Genomic DNA, 22,161 nt, shown 5'->3' with positions numbered 1-22,161 from the left:
GCAGGTTCTGCATGTAACGCAAGTGGACATGATGGGTTCCACACCAGACGGGGAATGAGACTGAGATTCATGAAAAACCCACGTGGATTAGAAAAACCGCTAGGATCGACACATTTAACACAGTGTTTTTATTTATAGTCGATAGAAGACCATTTACACACGTTTTCCAGATCTAATGCACTGACACCTTGGTAGTTTTCATGTCCCAATTTCAGTTCTATTTTTGGCCCCAATATTTGATTAAAAATTCCTTAATTATGGGACGGCTCAGAGCAAGAGTATAATTGTGTTGCATTTATCTGAGGTCATTATTAGGTCCATCCTGGAGGGAAATATGTCTAAATGTCTCTTTTATTATTGGGTCTACAAAAAACTGGCAAAGTGCCAGGTACCAAAATGAACCCAGTTTCATGGACAGATCCAACTTCTAGTGACTTTTAGGACAAAGAACAGACACTTTCACTACTGAGGAGTTGGAGACACTGACATAGATCAGGATGTAGAACTAATAAATAACTTATCGAGAAAACCTCAGTAGTAACGGTCTCACACATGGTTGTGTCATTTTTCATTACAGCGCTAACTGTGACTCCTCCCACAAGTTCAGCCACCATTAAAGCGTCGTCTCCTGCCGCCGAGGTTGGAAATCAGCCGAACTGCAGGGACACGTCAACGTTAACAGCAGAACCCGGTGGAGGAAATCCATCTGCAGCCTCATCGTTCACTCATCAGTCATCAGCTCATGCACTGACCTGAGCAGAGGCTGTGAGAGGTCAAAGGTCACCACCGCGCTGTCCGTGTGTGTTACCGCGTTCATGAATAAACACAGACTGGCGTATGGGCGTGCGTGTCCGTCACTGACAGAAACACACACATGCGCTCACACAGCCTCGTGCCGACTCCACTGGCATAATTAGAAACATTTGGGATCATTTGCAAAGGGAACACAAGCTCTGATGGGATCCAGATGCACTACTGGGTTTCACCAAAATACAGGAACCCTTATTTACGAGGGGCCATTACTGGCTCCTCACCCAGGGAGGTGCACCACTGTGTGTGTACGTACTTCCCACTTGGTTCTGATACTAAATGAATGCTTGGGGGTGGATCATCCATATTCAGGTCAGACTCAGTTTAATGGCTTTTTTTGGGGGGCGGGGGGTAAAATGAGGGACTGTATTCAGTGTATAGTGATTTGAAAGCAGATGTTATGTTGTGTTTTCATTTTAATGATCAGAAATGCAATCCACAACATACTTCATCATTTATAGACAGTAATGTTTTCAAAGTTACTTTTACTTTGGTGACTTCTGCACAGCTGTAGCTTTTTGATGACCAGCGAGGTTTTTGCTTGGTCTTCTTTTGGTCTTTCTTTTGTCACCTGCAGAGAAACAAAAACAAAAAACACCATTTTAGTTTCCAATCTGATGCTGCTGTACTTTTCCTGAATTACTTACATATATTGATAGAATTAGTGGTTCAACAGTTACTAGATCAGTAGATGCTTTTGGGTTTTTAAGTCTCTAATAATAGTTGTAGTGAAGATCGGTGCTGATTTTCTGTGCAGCTCAAAGGTTTAGTCTGAGAAAGAACAGGTCATTAGTTACGCTATGCTGCCCCCTTGTGGCTGAGAGATGAACTGTTAACAGACCATGAAGGTCACTGTTACTGTCAAACAGTTACTTTTCAGGACACATTGTATAGACTCAAATATGTGGTTTATAAAGATAGAGATGACTTGAAAATTTGCTTGGTTTGGTGTTGTGTTGAGTGTCACAGCATGATGAAACATACAAAAAATCATGGGAAGGAATGCTTCCAGGACCCAAAAAAAGTTTGTTCGAGGTGCTCTTTGGAAAAAGGGATTCTTAAAGTAGATGACAAACAGGCCTTTATTCTCATGCCACAAGAATAAAGGCATTTTAATGCTTAAAGAGAGTGCCTTGGAGTTTTCTTCCTGTTTGTCATCTACATGATGACACATGTATCGATGTAGTGATGATTCTGGATTGAGCTGCATGATTTTATGTCACAATTAGCATCACTTTGGCTCATTTTAAATAGTATCTAATAGTATCTGTGGCCCCAAAAACCCAAACAACGCTGTGCAGCAAGTCAAGGTGACACCGTCAGTTTAATGTGACGTAAATACAAACATTTCTTTTTATTTTTTGGGAGATGTTGTATTGATTCCATTGGTCTGCAAGTAAAATGCTTCCAGAATATAAGTAATTAAACTAGGGCTGGGCAAGTTAATTACTGCGTTAACACATTCACTAAATAATGCTGACAATTTTTTTTATCTCACGTTAATGCCGTTTTATTCTAACTCCTATTATTCTGCCCCTGCTTGTGTGCGTGTAGCGATTAGCTCGGCAAATAGACAACAGGTTTCCCAATAAAAGCCGGACACCCAAAACTTCTCTCCAAATCTTTTACTTGAGCCTCACTGTAAAACTGCAACATACAAACAAAATATGTCTGAGTTCTGTTCACTGCCTTAGTGCATTTACATGGCATTATATATTTAAATAAATGGGAAAAAGATTGCTAGCTCGATACTGACTTAAATGGGAAAATCCATAGACACGCTAACGATTAGCATTTACAGATTAATTTAAGATTTACGTCTTTTTATCCAGCAACAAAGGTTCGCATCAGAGATATTTTATACTACTCATTCTTACGACTGAACATAAAATACTCACAGGCAAACGTTTTTGGGGCCATGCAAACAGAGTGAAAGAAACATGTCTGTTAGTTCCTTCTTATGTCCAAACTGACTACGGTAACACCGAAAGGACAAAACATATGTTAGTGCTACTTATTCCGACCACTAGAGGGCCCCCTTTGCTTGCTTTGAACAACTGAATATCACATATTATTGGGCTTATTAGTATTAGTACTTATTAGTGGGCTTAAGACTCCTGTCAATCACTCACAACCGAAAATAAACTGGTGTGGACATAAACATGGAGAAAAGTATCGGTCTTTTCCATGGACATTTTCATTTTAAATGTCTTCAGATGGTGGGGGTGAGAAGGACACAGGTGTTTGTAAGCACTGACGTGGAATTATTTTTATCACCGGAGTACTTCAAGTCTGAAATATCACTTAAAAGCAATACACGCTGTTGATGCCGGCACCCCGCCCCCCCCATATAACTATGCGATTAATCGTGATTAATCGCAGAGATCCAAGCGATTTATTGCGATTAAAAATTTTAATCGCTGCCCAGCACTAAATTAAACTTTACCAAATTTGAGTCACTAATAAAGAAAAATTCAGTCCAAAGTGCTGGTTGGTTGTAGTTTCTAAGATACAGTCTTGGGCCAAAATGTGAAATTCTAAGAATTAATGAAAGGATGGGTTTAATTCAAAAGGAATGCTTGTCTCAGATCTACCTCAACACACTGTCTGCACATGACAATATATTCACTTCACAGGTCCTATCAGTGGAACATTTATAAATCTATTGTATAAATATACATAAACCAATATATATGTGGATAACACACCATTATATATACTGGAAACATGAGCTAACTAGCACTTTGGTCATTTGTTTTCTGATTCCCCTCATTGAAGTATGTAAGATTTAGCACATTTAATGTCTGAAGCAGATGTTTTCTAAGAAATTGTAGAACACAGGTGTCAAACATGCGGCCCGGGGGCCAAAACCGGCCCACCAAAGGGTCCAATCCGGCCCGTAGGATGAATTTGTGAAATGCAAAAATTACACTCAAGATATTAACAGTCAATCGTTTTACTTTAGGGGCCATAAAAAGCCCTACTTTATTCTGAAGTGGGTCAGATCAGTAAAATACACTCATAAAAACCTACAAATAATGACAATTCCAAATTTTTCCTCTGTTTTAGTGTAAAAAAGTGAAATTACATGAAAATATGTAAATTTACAAACTAGCCTTTCACAAAAAATATGAAAAACTAGTAATGTGTTAAGAGAAGTAAGTGTAATTTTTCTAACATTCTGCCAGTTACTAAAATATTTTGTAAATTTGCAGATCCATCATGATCTGTAAGTTGTAATGCACTTTTACAAATAATAAGCAGAGGCAAAATATAGTTAAAATTGCATTTATTTTTCTTAATAAATTTCAGTTTTTTCATGGTTGTTCATGTTATTCACATTTTTAAAAGGACAGTTTATAGATGTAAACGTTTCCATTATGTAATTTTACTTTTTTCACTATAAAATACATTGAAATGTTTGGAGTTGGCATTATTTATATATTATTATGTTATTAATTCACTGGTCTGGCCCACTTCAGATCATATTGGAGGATGTGGCCCCTGAACTAAAATGAGTTTGACAGCCCTGTTATAGAGCAATGTTCTCAAACACAGGTGACTGGATGTTGTTTGTCCTCAGAGACTTTTCTAATACCAGTTATGCTCTTGTTTTGTATTAAACTCACTCACCTTTAGAAATAGTCATCCTCTGCACAGTTCCTCAGCTCCACACCCACAGATGCTTCAAAATCCAGTGTTATCTACTCTCCACTTCTATCCCTGTCTGTGTTCCTAGAAAATAGAGGAGACAAAATGTTACGATAGCGCAGATGATGCACAATAGAATTTACAGAAAACACAAGATAAAACTAAAGCAACCACAGTTTCAGACACAGATGCCAATTTAGCACTTCACAGATTTACGAACTTTTCAGATGACCCTAGCAACTTTTTGCTCAAAAAGCACCTTGCAACAAATTTTGCTACTCTTTAAAATTTGTTTGGAAACTTTCAGTAACTTTTGAAAAGTGACGAAAACACTAAAACCTCTAAATGACGCCAAATGATTTCCTGTGTCCCAGTCATATAAACCCACGGTCTGTCTGTAGATGGAAAAGTCAGTGTTTCACACTTAGACACTTTGTTGGTATATTCAGTGATTTTTCAGACCCCTCTAGAGACTCTTTATTAAAAAAAGACACTAGTGACAAATCCATCCCCTTTTTCTGGTGTTATTGGAGACTTTTGGAGACTCTGATGTCAAAACATGTATCGTTGTTTGTCTAAAACAAATCTCACTGAATATAAATCAGTCCCACTGACACTGACAGTTTTCTCTATTGTCTCTTTTTGGTCCATTTAGATCAGGGCTGTCAAACTCATTTTAGTCCAGGTTCCACATTCAGCCCAATATGACCTGAAGTGGGCCGGACCAGTAAAATAATAACAGCAGAAAAAAAGGAAAATTATATTATAATAATGTTTATGTCTACAAAGTGTCATTAAAAATGTGAATAATATGAACAGTCTGAAATTTCATTAGAAAAATAAGTGTAATTATAACAAAATTCTGCCTGTTTATCATTTACACATGTAAATTACAACGTACACATCACAGCGGATCTACAAATACACAAAACATTTAATAACAGACAGAGTATTGGTACAATTACACTTCTCTTAACTCTTTCAGTGCCACGGGCCGATTAAATCGGCTTTACGAATACAACCTTTAAAGTGCCACAGGCCGATCAGATCGGCTTTGGAGAACACGCCATATTTGTGTACAAACAAACCATCCACCCCCATTTCTTTCTCACATTTCGATGACGTACTTTCAAATCTTCTTGTAAATTACGATCAATAATGAATCGGCTGCGTCCGGTGCGTTTTGAATCTAAGTAGCAATCGGTCGGATGTTACCGAGCGGTTTTTGACCAAGGAAGAGCTCGCGTTTCGTTTTCTGCTTGGGAAATTTTATGAATGAATTTATGAATGAAATCATATGCAAATTAGATGGCCATTTTGTAGTAATATCGTAAACACAGCGATCTGTCAAAACAGTCCCATCTGCTAGAAAATGAGTTCTGATGACGATTCAGACTTCGATTATAAAAACGATGCGAAATACTGAAAAACGGCCAAATTCTGTGGCACTTTTAAGGCTTATTAGCCCTTTAACTGTCTGGCACCGAAAGAGTTAAGACATTTCAGATTATTCACATTTTTTGTGAAAGGATAGTTTGTAAATGTAAACATTTTCATGTAATTTTACTTTTTTACACTAAAACAAAGACAAAAATTTGGAATTGTCGTTATTTATTCGTTATTCTGATAGTACTTTACTGGTCTGATCCACTTTAGATCATATTGGTCTGTAGGTGGAACCTGAACTAAAATGATTTTGGCATTCTTGATTGTTAATATCTTCAGTGTAATTTTTGCATTTCACAAATTCATCCCACGGGCCGGATTGGATCCTTTGGTGGGCCGGTTTTGGCCCATGGGCCGTGTGTTTGACACCTGTGATTTAGACTGTTCATGTAGACTGAAAATGAAAAATGTTCCTTTTTTACTGTGACTTGTTGTCGTCTCCTAAGTGGACCATGAGGTTCAAAATCAAACCAAACTGAAGAAAATGAAGAGAAAAACTAAATAAACCAATAAATAAGTATAGTTCATTTGCAGTTCTAAACATATTTAGATGTTTTCATGCTTACTTTTTGTCTCTAACACAATGTTATTCCTCTGTCCTACATCGTTCGTTACAATTACGTGAACATTTACAATTATGCAAATTTAGATGATGATGTCATTTATCAACTTCTAGTGACTTTTAGGACAAACAATAGATACTTTCACTACTGAGGAGTTGGAAACACTGGTTTCAGATTCCAGTGTCTTTGTTGTGTTTGACATGATTGAAAAAGACAAAAGACAAAAATATAATTTCAACTCAATGAAATATGACTGACCCATGTTTAGTGTTAGGAGTTCAGATAGAAGTTCCACATTTTGACTCTCGTGTCCATAGAACAGAACGTTTTCCTCAGGGTGCATCCTGGCTTCCTGTTTCATTACCATGATGCCTCTGAAAGTTCACTGACGGTGCTTTGGAACATTGTGACTTCACTCATGTGCCTGTCAGCTGATCTATGGAAGGAAGGATCCCTGCAGAGAACACAGAACAGATTCAGTACAGGGCAGATAAGTACATGTATGTACGATGTAGAGGTGTGTGCAGGTGCATGTACCTGGGGAGGGTCGACAGAGGGTCAGCCGGACCTCCGCTGGTGACGTCTTGAACAGCTTTAGCACCTTCTGTTGGTAAAAGAAAACTGTGGGTAATAGCGGTTTTAAAGGCAGAGACAGCTGATTGGTTCATCTATATGCCTTATTTTCACCCTTAATAGTCATAATAACCCATAAATGTCTCTCTTTACTTTAACTATATATCCATATTTTACATCATCAGATGGTGACGTTGTAGAAAGATCTGAAGGCATTTCACCCCTGGACCACAATAGATTAAGCTTAATTAACATTATTTATTTGTCAGTGTATTGATCACAGGTCTAGACATCCATCACACACTGAAATTAAACTTCTGCATTTAACCCATCACTACAACAGGAATACACCACAGACTAAGGCTATGTTCAGACTAAGGTAAATGTGGTCCAACTCTGATTTTTTTGTCCATATATGACCTGTATCTGATCAGTTAAAGACAGTTTGAACAGCACTAATGCAAATTTTTAAAATCTGACCCAGGCCACTTTCATATGTGGTCCTAAATCCAATAAGTATCTGATATTTTCCACTGCCACTTCAGTCTGAACAGCCAGGTCGCATTTATCCGACCTTTATGTCATTGAAATGCGACAAACATCGTAATTCTGCATTCCTCTATATTTACTTCCGCAAACACAGTTTACAGTGCAATTTATTAATTTTGCACATGTGCAGATGTTTGCACAGTTTCTATTCTGTGTATATTTTGTTTTATTTTTATTGTGCTTGTTTTTTTTTTTTTTTTTTTTTATTGTTGCGTGCCTTCTCTTTGCACCGTGTGGGGCAGTAGTTTATGATTGTGTAATGAAAATAAAGATTTATCTTATCTTTTAAAAATAATGTGAACTCCAAATTGTTCCCTATGTTTCAGCGTGAAATAGGTAAAGTTACATTAAGGAAAAATGATTAAATATTCTACCTCAGTTTATCATTTACACATGTGCATTAGTGGAATTACAAATACACAAAACATTAAACAACAGGAAGACTATTGTTATAATTACATTTCCTTTTCTTAAGACATTTCAGGTTGTTCATATTTGTTCAGGTTATTCAAATTTTTATGTGGAAGGATAGTTTGTAAATGTGAACATTTTCATAATTTAATGTGACTTTTCTGCACAAAAAAAGACAAAAATGTGAAGTGGTCATTATTTATGGGTCATTTTGTTATTATACTGCTGGACCAGCCCATTAAAGATCATACTGAGCTGAATGTGGAACCTAAACTAAAATGAGTTTTACAGCCCTGGTTTATATTGTGTAATGCTTTCTTATGACTTCAAACTGTAAAAGATCTTCAAACATGAATGTGCACCAGTCACATCAAATCATCACACAATCTGGTTGGACTTAAACACCAATAAGCCACTGGACTTTCTAGATTCCAGGCTGGGGTCTGAAATCCAGTTGTGCTAATACATCCGTGGTTAACGCTCATTGACTTACTGACTTAAGCCAGATCAGCAGTGATCACATGATGGTAATGAAACTAATAATCGTAGCTGGGTTTGAAGGGAGTCCAGATATCCATGTGCACAAACCGGATAGGACAGCTCCTTGAGTGACTGTCCGTTGATTGCCAGAAGGACGTCCCCTTCCTGGATCTTGCCGCTCTGTTCTGCCGGCTGACCAGGGAAAAGCTGCTTTATCCGGATGAGGCTGCCAAAGTCCCGCGTGGGTGGATCAAGCTCACACATGAGGAAACTGAAGCCCAGGCCGCCAGCGTTCTTGGTTAGAGTGACTTCTTGGGTGTTGTCTGATGTTGTCCACATAGAAGTGCAGTAGACACAGAAGTAAAGATGTGGAAAGAATGGAGAACAGTACAAGAAAGAAGGTTCAGAAAGAGTTTATACTAATGACGGTTTATTCTTGAGCTGCAAAACTTGAACACAATCTAAAAAAGAGAAAATGGAACAGTTAGCAAATTTAACCCATAAAGACCCAAACATCCACTGCCGACCAAAACCATCTACTGATCAAAAATTATTAATAAGTATTGATCTCCTAACCCTATCAATCATCTTTTCAGGGTCATCAGATATGACCCATTTGGTTGTTCAGAGGCTCTGTAGTTACCATGGAAACACTGCCATCTTCTACAACAGTGATTCACCAGTAAAACCCATGGAGTTGGATCACTGACAGTGGATGGAGACATCTGTTTTCATAACCAGTTAATGATATATTTTGTTGAAAACATAACTTTTTCCTGATTTTTTATTTAGTTATTTATTTATTTTTCGGATCTAATAACCTTTGAATTCATACTGTTGTTTTATGAACAACTACATGATCAGTAAATTAAATAACAGACAATAATATTGTAATAAATGGTGATAAATCACTTGTGAAAGAAATAAAGTCATTTGGAAGTTGCTACAAATGAAATGACAGTGGCTGGACGCACTTGTTTTTACATTTAGTTATTGATATCTTAGCTGAAAAAGTGGCTTTTTCCGAATTTGTTTCTGATTTGATCTAATAACCTTAGAATTTATTCTGAGTTTTAATGAACATTTACATGATCAGTGAATTAAATATCGGAAAACACCTGATTTCCACTGAAAAATGCAGAGAATAATGTTATAATAAATGGTAATTAATCAGTTGGAAAAGACTAAAAAACATAATTTGGAAGTTGTGACAAAAATAGTTGTGGGATAAGCACATCAAAAATACATAAATATGTGCTTAAACAAACTATAACTTTCTAATATACAACTGTACATTAACCCATGGAGTTGGATCAATGACAGTGGATGGACACACTTGTTTTTATAATCAGTTAATGATATATTTTGTTGAAAACATTACTTTTTCCTGATTTTTTTTTTTTTTTTTTTAAATTTGATCTAATAACCTTTGAATTCATACTGTTATTTTATGAACAACTACATGATCAGTAAATTAAATATAGGAAAATATCTGATTTTCACGCAAAATGCAGACAATAATATTGTAATAAATGGTGATAAATCACTAGTGAAAGAAATAAAATCATTTGGAAGTTGCTACAAATGAAATGACAGTGGCTGGACACACTTGTTTTTACGTTCAGTTATTGATATCTTAGCTGAAAAAGTAGCTTTTTCCTCATTTGTTTCTGATTTGATCTAATAACCTTAGAATTTACTCTGAGTTTTAATGAACATTTACATGATCAGTGAATTAAATATAGGAAAACACCTGATTTCCACTGAAAAATGCAGAGAATAATATTATAATAAATGGTAATTAATCAGTTGGAAAAAACGAAAAAAAAATATTTGGAAGTTGTGACAAAAATAGTTGTGGGTCTTTAAGGGTTAAGTAAAATGAGCATATCAAAAATACATAAATATGTGCCTTAAACAAATTGTAACATTTTAATATACAACTGTAAATTTACCCATGGAGCTGGATCAATGACAGTGGATGGACACACTGGGTTTATGTTCAGTTATTGTTATCTTTGCTGAAAAAGTGGCTTTTCCTCATATTTTCTGATTTGATCTAATAACCTTAGAATTTACTCAGAGTTTTAATGAACATCTACATGATCAGTGAATAAAATATACAGTATGAAAATACCTGATTTACACTGAAAACTTCAAAATGTAAGTATAATACTACAATAGATGGTGATAAATCACTTGGGAAAGAGAAAGACGTTTTGACAAAAATGGTTGTGGGTCTTTAAGGGTTAAAGTTAGCCAGATCACATGGATTAGATGAATACAGTTGTAAATGTAGTGTTCAGTTCCGTTTTTATGGCTCTGAACTAAACTTTTTGCATCAGTTGCCGCTTACTTTGAATGTTCTTTGAATCACATCATTTATCATTCGTCAGATTGTCATTTCTATTTACAAGTAGAAAAATATCACTTTTATTACAAGTTATTATTTTCTAAAAAACAATATATACCAATCATCTTCTGAGAACTATTTCACACTAAATATATAGAAAAATGTTTACTTGCATTTCCTCTCCAATCTTCTGTAGACATGATGAAAGACAACAGTGAAACACAGTATAAGCTTAATTAATTAAAAAATCTAATCAAATAAAATAGACCATGCACATACATCAAGGCATAAAGGTACATTAGGAGTAGCAGGGATTTTAAAATGTAGACTGTGAATTTGATTTCAGCTCACATATCTGTTGAATGTTGTTAATAAAATGAGTGATCTACCCTGTGATGGTCAAAGCAAAGAGAAGCGTAAAGATGACAGATGCAGAAGGGCAGGGTGACGGATAACGGGAGGCCAGAGGGATAAGAAGAGGAAGGTCAGGGTCGGTAAGGAAGATCAGGACGAGGCGGAAGTGTGTGAAAGTTCACCTTGATGCTGTGGGACCAGCCTGACTAACTCTGGATGGCTCTAAAAGCACAAGACAGCTTAGGTTCTGTCACGAATGCTTCGTCCTCTGTGTTTAAGATCGTGGGAGCGTGTGTTTTGTCGACTTGTGTCAAATCCCATTGGTCCCTGTGTTTACTACAGCAGAGCGGAAACAATGAATCGACTCAAAAAACATTGTTAGAATTTTCCTCAATTGGATCTTTGTTTCCTTAATTTCTTTGCCGTTAAACGTTGGTTCCACTGTTGTTTTTCACCCAGACGCTTATTGTGACGCACATGATCAACACAAACAATATAAGAAAATGTCTATATGTTGACTTTTCTACATTGGAACCATCACATACTCCTTTAAACTCTGAACTTTTAACACAAACATTACAAATATGAGTCTGTATTTGTTTGAGTTGTTTGTTAGTTCCATGTTCAGTTGGTATCAGTTGGATCCAAATGGGTTGTAGACTGAACTGACATACTGTTTGTAGATGTTATTAGACTTCTTTGTTTTTGTTTGTATCTATAGATATTTTTATATATACTATTATTCTGTTGTTCTTGTTATTTCTAAGTAGATATCTATAGAGAAATTTGAAGGAACACCAGAGTAGATTATTTTAAAGCTGAAATGATTAATCAATTAATGAAAAACATATTAGATTATCAAAGCTTTGTTTCCTTAATTTATTATTCCTAATTATTGGTTTCTCTGCTGGGTTTCATACGAATGCTTATTACGACGCCAGTATTTCTATTTTATAGTGTTATTGTTGTCATTTCTATATGTGTGTTTGTCCACAAACTTTGGTGTTCCATCATACTTAGAGCTGAAACAATTAATCAATTAATCAACCTGAATTGATTACAAAAATTATTTTATTACAATTTTCCTGAATCAAAGCTTTGTTTCCTTAATTTTGTTGCCACTAAACATTGGTTCCACTGTTGTGTTTCACACGGACGCTTATTGTGATGCACATGATCAACACACAGTCGTATGTTAGTTCCATGTTCAGTTGGTATAAGATGGACTACAGTGACATATTGTTTGTAGATGTTATTGGACTTTTTTGTCATTGTTTATATCTATAGATATTTTTACATATGCTTTTATACTGTTGTTATTTCTATGTAGATACTTTTCATATATCCTTTTACTTTTATACTTTTTGTGGTTGTTGTTTCAGCTGGTTGTCAGTTGTTTGTCATTTTCAGACATGTCTGTTCCACATTTTTGCTATTTTTTTTGCCTTTTCAAATAAATATGTAATCGAATCAGACAAAATAAGATGAATTGATTACAAAAATAATTGCTAAAATACTAGCTCCAATCAGTCTTACATACCGTCAGTGACAAAGCTGTATTCTTTGGCTTTGGTGTTTGTGTTGCTCGTGTTGTTGACCCTGGGCTGAGTGGTGGGTGGACTGATGTTGTGCGTGGACATGCTGCTGCAGCTGGTGCTGGTGGTGGTGGTGGGGTCCACACTTAGAGACACCCTGGGCAGGTTCCTCCACTCCCTCTCCAGGACCAAGGCCACAACCTGAGGGGTGGAGAAAAGACGTGAACGCAATGAATGAATGAACTAGCGGACAGTGAAATGAGACATATGGAGAAGATATCAACTTAAGTGTCAGTGGGAGTGGATCTTTAACAGACCTCTCACACAGATCAGTGATTTACCTCCCCAGTTTTACTCAGACACTCCACAGCTTGTTGGTAGGTGAAGCCCTCAAAGCTAATCCCATCGACCTCCAACAGCCGATCACCTGTTAGAGACAACACCAGTCCACAAAGACTTAACAACTCTAGCATTTCACTTCTACGTTGGTTTTTACATGAATATAACTGTAGTAAATGTACAGAATGGTAGATCCTGACTGGTTTCACTGCTTGACTTAAAGGAGTAATATTTTCCCTTTTTAAATGGAGTTCTTCATTTTCCAACATTTCCCTGTGGTCTACAACTGCAAACTGCAAATGCTCAGCTTGGGTCTGAATTCTTCATTAATTTAACTCCACAGGTCCATCTTCAAGCCTATTTCTGAGTAATGACACCAGAAAGGTGGTTTGGAGCGCTGGCCCCTTAAATGCAGATGAGCCACTTCAGGCCCCGCCCCCTCCAGGTTGTTGGCTGTGCTGCTCTGTCCCATTCAACCAACAACTGAACATTTTAAGAAATCAGATCAAAATCTGGACATATTTTCAGTATGGACTACAACTGCTGCTGCTGACAATTATGTTGTACTCAGAGAAATGCACCTGGAGGGTTCAGATTCAAACTGTATGAACTGTTATGGTCCAAATACACAAATAAATGAACCAAAGACTAATAAAACTGGGTTTAGCTAAATATGACCCCTTTAAAAGGTTGGTACCATTTAACAATAAGAGAACCTGTTTATATACAACAGCACATTAGACAGTAGTGACCCATTGTTTGCTGACTTTGCTCTTTAGTTCTTATTGATTAATGAGCTTCATTTTTCTCTTTTCTTATAGCTGTCAGCATCATCTGGTAGTCATTAGTTTTATCATTTACCCACAATTATCTGGTTTGAAATGGTATCACATTAACTGTTTTATTATCTGTAAGTTTTACATATCTCTATTGGACACTATTTTTGTACATATATCTTTGCATATCTTTTTTTCTTTTAATGTATGCCTGTATTTTACTGTGTTGCACATAGTCCACAGGTGTCAAACATGCGGCCCGGGGGCCAAATCCAGCCCACCAAAGGGTCCAATCTGGCCTGTGGAATGAATGTGTGAAATGCAAAAATTACACTGAAGATATTAACAATCAATGATGTAAAAATCATTTTAATTCACATTCCACATACAGACCAATTAGATCTCAATTGGGTCAGACCATCAAAATAATATCATAATAAGCTATAAATAATGACAACTGCAGATTTTAACTTTGTTTTATTGTAAAAAAGGAAAATTACATGAAAATGTTTATATTAACAAACAAAATGTGAATAACCTGAACAAATATAAACAACCTTAAATGTCTTCAGAGAAGTAAATACAACTGTACCAGTATTCTGCCTGTTACTAAATGTTTTTAGGGACCGAGCCCACGGGGAGAGGCCCTCTCTCTCACACAGTGCCCCGAAGGGCAAAGGCCCTATTGTTATTCGTTCGTTTTTTATTATTATTATTATTATTCTCCCGCCACTTTAACCTGGAATTTGACCCCCTAAAAATGCTCGAAAACTCACCAAATTTGGCACGTATATCAGGTCTGGCGAAAAATTTGATAAAATGCAAAAATTAACCCCCTAGGTGCCAAAATGAGCTCTCTAGCGCCCCCTAGAAAAACAAAAACGGCCCTAGCGCCCAGTAGGAATGTCGTAGAAACATGAAACAAACGCCAAAATTTTCGTCTCATCGAGCCCGACAAATCTCGCGCTGACACTCATGACCTAACTCCAACAGGAAATTCGCAATATGCCTTTTAAAATAAATTGCTAAAATACAAACTTCTAGTAGGAGTGTCGTAGATACACGAAACCAATGCCAAAACTTGCATTTAATATAGCCCAACAAATCACGCGCTGACACCTATGAGCTAGTTCCAACAGGAAGTTCGCAATATGCCTTTCAAAATAAAATTTCTAAAATGAACTCCGATCACACCGTTTGTCGTATCGTCTTCTAAATAGCACCAGAAGATAGAGTGAACCCTTCTCAAAAAAGTGATCTTGCACTTTTTTTATAACTATCTTAGTTTTTTTTTTACAAGCCCTGAAATTTGCGACGTCTGAAACTGAAAATTCAAATTGAACATTTCTCACACATATTATATATTGAAGCGATCACAAAACACAGCAGAACATTCCTGTGAAAAATTTTTTGAGATACGATGTACGGTTTTCAAATTACAGCAATTTATCCGAGAAATGGTAGCTGAGGGAACTGCAGCCTGAACTCTATTAACTCACATGTCTGATCTATAGGAGCCATGTGAGGTGAACGTGCGCATGCACACACATGCTGACAGCTGATTGGCTGAAATCTTGCTGCTCAAACAGACTGGAGAGCCTGTTTTGGTTTGAAAGTCTAGAAACAACTCATCATAACTCTCATATTTCTGGGGTTACAGGAACAAATTCTACATCCAAATGTAGGAAAATGTCTTTTCTTTCCAAGACTGTTGACATTTGAATGTTAAAGTGTTTAGTTTTTGATCTGTGGGCCTCCAAACACAACAACTGCTGCTTTTTCCCTCCTTCCCTCCTGTGTTCCATTTGTCTCACTCACATGTTTGACTAACTCCACCTTCGTACACTCACTGCTGATTCACTTCTGACTTTGTTTCATCACATTATACATTCAAATGTTGGTCCAACCTTCCAGAAGTCTGACATGACAGAATTTTTCAGATAGGAGCTATTGTTCTGGACTGACGTCAGTTTGTCTGACAGGTGGATTTTAGTTCATTTCTCTGAAACTCCAGTGTCTCCTCGAAGTCATTAGTGTTGATCAGGTGCACCTGCCATGTTTATGCTCCCATAGCAACCATGGAGAGTCCATAGCAACTGACTGAGTGTGTATGTGAGTGAGTGAGTGAGTGAGTGAGTGAGAGAGAGAGAGGCTACTGCTACTACTATTACTGATCCAACCTAGATAAAATAAAAAAAACTGATTATAACTGATTCGCTCTCTGTCATTCTCACACACACACGCACACACGCACACACACACACACACACACACACACACACACACACACACACACACACACTGTAGAGTCCATAACAACCATGTGTCTAACATTACTACTACTACTGCTATTTATACTAATACTACTACTGCTATTACTAAAACGACTACTGCTATTACTACTACTACTACTACTACTACTACTGCTATTACTATTAATACTACTCCAACTACTACAACTACTGCTATTATACTTCTATTACTACTGCTATTACAACTATTTGTATTACTGATCCAACTTGCATAATTAAAAAAAAAAATTTATAACTGCTTCTCTCTCTCTCTCTCTCTGTCTCTCTCTCTCTCTCGTTTACAACACACACACACACACACACACACACACACACACACACACACACACACACAGTAAGGACTTTCAAAATAAAAGCTTTATTATAAATGGGGAAAAAAAAACATAAATCTGCCACAAAAACAAGAATGAGGTGTGACTGGTAACGGCTGGTGGCATGGGAGGGGGAACCCGGCCAGAGCGCGAGGTCCCGACCAATGCTGCTTGCAGCTTTAATGTGTATTTGTAATTGTAATGTAAGTTGTAATTTAATTTCCCTCTGGATTAATAAAGTATCTATCTATCTATCTATCTATCTATCTATCTATTGCACATGTGTAAATGATAAACTGAGGCAGATTATTGTTAAAATTGCTCTTGTTTTTCTGAAGACATTTCAGGTTGTTCATGTTATTCACATTTTTAAGGAAACACTGTGGATGTAAACATTATCCTAATGTAATTTTAACTTTTCACTGTTATTATTTTACTGGTCCGGCCCACTGGAGATCATATTGGGGTGAATGTGGCCCCTGAACTAAAATGACTTTGACACCCCCTCATATAGTGGACTGTTGTTGGCACAACTTGTGTAATGACAATAAAGCTTATTCTATTCTATTCTATTCTATTCTATTCTATTCTATTCTATTCTATTCTATTCTAAACTGTTTTGATGTACAGCCACATCCTTTTTATTCAGTTCATAGTCTCTAAACTAGCTCTAAGTTCAGTTTGTAAGGACTAGCTGGGTTTTCTGTCATCTGAGTTGTTTCTTGAGTGTGTACATTGTTGATAATAAATGAGCATTGGTAAGAAATGATTATTTAGGGGCTTTAAAAAATGATGAGAAAACTGGTAATGATTAACATGCTAATTTTCAAACCATATGTAAACCATTAAATTGCTACCACAGTTTATATAATGACTATGAATGCACCTTTATATTAAATGATAAGAGAAGGTTTAATATTTAACATATGTATAATTAGAGTTGTATGAGAACTTTGGCAGCAGTGCTGTATCCTGCTCTTTATAAGCATTATCAATTATTTAACTGTGTGAAGTGTTTACAATTGAAATATAAATAGGGTAGTGCCACGATGTTAATTGCTTACTGTAGTTGTACATTATTGGCTGTAATTTTGTTGCATTAGAACTGAAGCAACTTTATGACATAAATTTAGCTTAATTAGATTAGATTAGATAGAATTTTATTAATTATTTGGGCAGAGCCCTCAGGAAATAAAGGTTCCAAAAGCAGCACAAACACTGAATACAAGAAAATAGCAAAACAATCACCATAAAAACAGTAGTGATAATAATAACGCAAATAAATGTGTGTTTAATGATGATCATTCATAGAAACTTTCATGTCTAAACACAACAAACTGACATGACTGAAATGATGGATGATCTTTAACGCCCCTGTCTGTAGGTCTCTGCAGAGGGTAATGACCTCATTGGATTGAATGCTTAGTAGTAATACCTGTGTGTAAACGCCCATCTCTCTCAGCGGCCCCTCCTGGAACAAGGCTCTTGATGTAAATCCCTCCATTGGGGAAATTGGTGTTGACACCGCTCTAAACACACAAACACAATGTTCTTTATTCAAACTATATTCAACATGTAAGAAACTTCAGTGAAACTTATCACAGTGAATGCAGATTTGCAGCTCTTACTGTTGTACTGCGGTAGACTAGCTAACATTTCTGTCTCTAATCTTGTCAGACTACGGATGTTAATCAGATTGAGTTGAGTACACTTTGTAACACGCTGTAAGCAAGGAGGTACTACACCATTAATCCTTTCTCAGTGTGCAGTCAAACATCTTTTGGCAAATTCTCAGCCAAAACCTGTCGCACACTTTTGGAAACGTAAGTATGATTTACAAGAGAACATATAAAAGTTATTCATGCTTAAGCGTTTGAGTGGCAATAATATTATAATATGGAGCGTGGTAGATGATGTAGTGCAGGCTCCTTAACCCATTAAGACCCAAACAGCCACTGGTGACCAAAAGCATCTACTCATCTATAATATTTAATACCTGTTGATCCACTAATCCAATTAAAACATGTCAATAATTGGTGTAAAATACAGTTCTTCATCTTTTCATGGTCATCAGATATGACCCATTTGGACGTTCAGAGGCTCCGTAGTTACCGTGGAAACACCGTCATCTTCTACAACATTGATTCACCAGTAAAACCCATGGAGTTGGTTCAATGACAGTGGATGGACACACTGGGTTTCCAGTCACTTATTGATATATTTGGTGAAAAAGTAACTTTTTCTCGAGTTTTCCCTGTTTTTGATATAATAACCCTCAACTTTAATCTGACCTTTAATGAACATCTGCGTGATCAGTGAATTACATCTTGGAAAATTCTTGATTTACACTGAAAAAATGCAAAATACAGAGGATAATATTATAATAAATGGTGATAACCCAGCCAGCATGTCCATGTGGGCCCCAGAAGGGTTACAATCGGGCTACATGTAAGGGTCCCATTTGGGTTTGTCTGCAGTTTCTATGGTGACCCCACATGTGATTGCCCATATCTGAATCAGAATCAGAGATCTGAATATCTCATTTTATTTATTCTTCACACTATTTATCCCACGATATTTATCTTTCATGTCATTTGCACTTCTTCTCACGTTATTTGCACTACTTAAATTCTCTGTTTTACAAATATCTTAGTTTGTAATACGTTTTATTTTTTAATGTAAATAACAGTGCCTTTTACTGATATGCGTTGTTGTTTTACTGATATTTGTTGTCTGTCTGTAAATTCTTGCACTGAACCTGAGAGCTCTACTTCAATTTCATTGTACTTGGTACAATGACAATAAAGAGATTCTGATTCTGATTTTGATTCTGATTCTGACATGGGCAAGCGCGTGGGGCCACCATGGAAACTGCAGACAAACCCAAATGAGACCCTTATATGCAGCCCAACTGTAACCCTTCTAGGGCCCACATGGACATGCTGGCTGGGAAACTACTTAAGGAAGATTGAATAGAGAGATAAATCCATTTTGGGACTGACATAAAAGTTGCATTAGGTCTTTATGGGTTAAGTTAACTTTTTAATATTGGATAAATTCTAGTCAGCCAAGGGGTTTCATAGTATGTGGACCAGAGCCGTCTTCCTGAAACCCAGTGTTTTAATTGTTCTGACAGGTTTGTCTGGCCCGGCTCAAACAGATTTACACTTAGACCAAGTCGGGTCAGTCCCTACTGTTTATCTGTTACGGGGCGGGTTTGATTCCGTGACTGACAGAGGATTGGCATTCAAGGACTTAAACAAACAAGATGACTGGTGGCTGACGGTTGAATCAGTCAGTGTTAAATAACTTGGACAGTAATTTTTTTTTTTTCTTTCTAGCCCATAAAGACCCAAATGACAAAAAGTATCTACTGATCTCAACTGTTTAGTACCTGATGATCCACTAATTCTATCAATACATGTAAATAATTGAGGTAAAAGGCAGTTTGTCATTTTTTCATGGTCAATTAATCAATCAACAATCTATCTATCTAGCTAACTAGCTAGCTGTCATCATGTGCCATTATATTGTAAATATGTAAATAATATGTGTATGTGTACAGAGAAAGTAATTTAAACTGCAGACACTCTTCTAAATTTCCTGTTTTTACTCTTAAATGTTCTGCCTGTCTTCTGCTGTAAACAATGCAGTTTCCCCACAGTGGGATTAATAGTCATATCACCTTATCTTCTTGTTTTTATCAGATATGACCTATCTGGATGATCAAAGATTCTGGAGTTACCATGGAAACACTGTCATCTTCTACACCTTTGATTCACCAGTAAAACCCATGGACTTGGATCAATGACAGTGGATGGACACACTTGGTTGATGTTCAGTTATTGATAGAGTTTAATGAAAAAGTCAATTTTCCTTCAGTTTTCTCTGTTCCTGATATAATAACCCTCAACTTTAATCAGAGCTGTTCTGAACGTCTACATGACCAGTAAACTAAATCTAAGAAACTACCTGATTTTCACAGAAATAAGTTAATACAGAGGATAATATTATAATAAATGGTTATAAACCACTTAAGAAAGGTTAAAAAGAGAGAAAAATAAATTTGGGAACTGCCACAAAAGTAGCACTGAGTCTTTATGGGTTAAAAAACGTCGCAAACAACTGCACTTAAAGCTTTTGTGAATAAGAAAACGTGCTTGCTTCATTTTCACTACAATTTTGTGAGTGTAATTTACATGTCAAGGTTGATTCAGACTAAGACGACCTCTTCTGGTCCACATTGTGGTTGGGAAGAGGTTCAAAACCTGCATATTTGGTTTGGATCAAACTGAAAAGTCTGGACCAAACAAGGTAGATTTAGACATGAAAGCGTCCTTAGGTTTTGCAGCCAAAAGCAAACATTTTCTCTGTAAAACTCACAGAGATGCTGATGCCCAGACTTCCTGAGATCTTCCTGAGCTCCACAGTGATCTCCTCTGGCCTTGTACTGTTTGAAGGGGGAGATACAGAGCAGCCGTCCTGAAATCAGCAGAATCAGAATCCGTTTTATTCTTTGTCCCAAACGGGCAATTTGTTTGTAGGACCACATGCATACTACACAACAAAGGCACAACAGTACAGACCCACAGGCAGATCTGCACAGAAAATATAATAAACAGGTCAGTTGTAATAAATATACATACTGGCAGTGCACTAAAAACTAAGTCATTTAACACACACACACTTTAACACTGATCCTGTTATTTCTGCAGCGTGTTCATACAGACTCCTACTGCAGGTGATTGTACCTGGGCAGTGTGGATGCGTACTTCACGGGGCACATTCAGCCTGTTGCTGGCCTTCGGTGTCATCATCACCGAGACGATCTCGTCCAAACTTTCATCTGCAGATCGACTCTCTCCCATCAGCATCGACTGGGATTCATAATTTCTTATGATGGGAGAGCGTACACTATTCGGGCTGTGGGAGACTGGAGATTAAAATCAATTAGGAAGTAATGTTAAACCTCAGTAGGAAAAGTTGGAAAAGTATATGATTTTAGCATTGAAAGGTTCAGTGTGTGTTGTTTAATGACATCTGGTGATGAAGCTACAACCATGACATATTCCAGCTCTGCAATTCAATCCACCTAAATTCCCCTAAATAAGGAGCCCCAAACTCATTTTAGTTCAGGGGCCACACAGCCCAGTTTAATCTAAAGTGGACCAGACCAGTAAAATACTAGCAAATGATTCCACCCAAATGCTCCACTGAAGCACACAGGAAATCAGTCCTGTTTGTGTCCATCAGACGGTTTAACTCCACCTTATAACCACATAATTATAATTAAACACAACTATATTTTTACACAATTATTATGTATATTTCTTTAATTATCATATTGATAATATATTGTCAAGTGTGGGGGTGGCAAACTCATTTAAGTGCAGGGGTCACATTCAACACAACATGATATCAAAGGGGCCGGACCAGAGCCATCAATATAACAGAGTCGTGACACTCCAGTTGTAAAAAAATGGCGGACAATATATGGATCTACTTCCGGGATATGGAGGGGCCGATAGTTCCAACAATGAGTGTAGCACCGTTGGAACACATTTATTTCTATTGCAGCTGATCTAGCAACTCCAGTGCAAAGTTAATAAGATATCATCATCTTTCAAATTATCAAGTGTATTTCCTGTATTAGTGACATTTATGTTGCAAATTCTGTTTTCTTTTGTATTTGTTAGCG

General features: G+C 36.8%; 1 protein-coding gene across 9 annotated transcripts in view; it reads right to left on the bottom strand.

Moving 5' to 3' along the window:
- Positions 1-1,117: 1,117 nt before the first annotated feature.
- frmpd2 (FERM and PDZ domain containing 2) overlaps positions 1,118-22,161 on the bottom strand; it is a 52,737-nt gene continuing 31,693 nt past the window's right edge. The window contains exons 21-31 of one of the 9 annotated variants that reach the window (XM_030163449.1): positions 21,215-21,396; positions 20,847-20,945; positions 17,899-17,992; positions 13,067-13,152; positions 12,731-12,926; positions 11,006-11,026; positions 8,592-8,806; positions 7,008-7,074; positions 6,729-6,924; positions 4,440-4,545; positions 1,118-1,371 (exon numbers count right to left, since the gene is read on the bottom strand). In XM_030163449.1, coding sequence (XP_030019309.1) covers positions 6,887-6,924; positions 7,008-7,074; positions 8,592-8,806; positions 11,006-11,026; positions 12,731-12,926; positions 13,067-13,152; positions 17,899-17,992; positions 20,847-20,945; positions 21,215-21,396 — 998 coding nt within the window. In that variant the 3' untranslated portion in view covers positions 1,118-1,371; positions 4,440-4,545; positions 6,729-6,886. Of the gene's footprint in view, positions 1,382-4,439; positions 4,546-6,728; positions 6,925-7,007; positions 7,075-8,591; positions 8,945-11,005; positions 11,027-12,730; positions 12,927-13,066; positions 13,153-17,898; positions 17,993-20,846; positions 20,946-21,214; positions 21,397-22,161 lie in introns of those variants that run through there. The other 8 variants (XM_030163448.1, XM_030163450.1, XM_030163451.1 and 5 more) reach the window with 8 other exon arrangements.

Source organism: Sphaeramia orbicularis, chromosome 19 (genome assembly GCF_902148855.1).
Source record: "Sphaeramia orbicularis chromosome 19, fSphaOr1.1, whole genome shotgun sequence".
NCBI lineage: Eukaryota > Metazoa > Chordata > Actinopteri > Kurtiformes > Apogonidae > Sphaeramia > Sphaeramia orbicularis.
The sequence above is the reverse complement of the archived record's forward strand: the minus strand, read 5'-3'. Positions and strand labels throughout refer to the sequence as shown.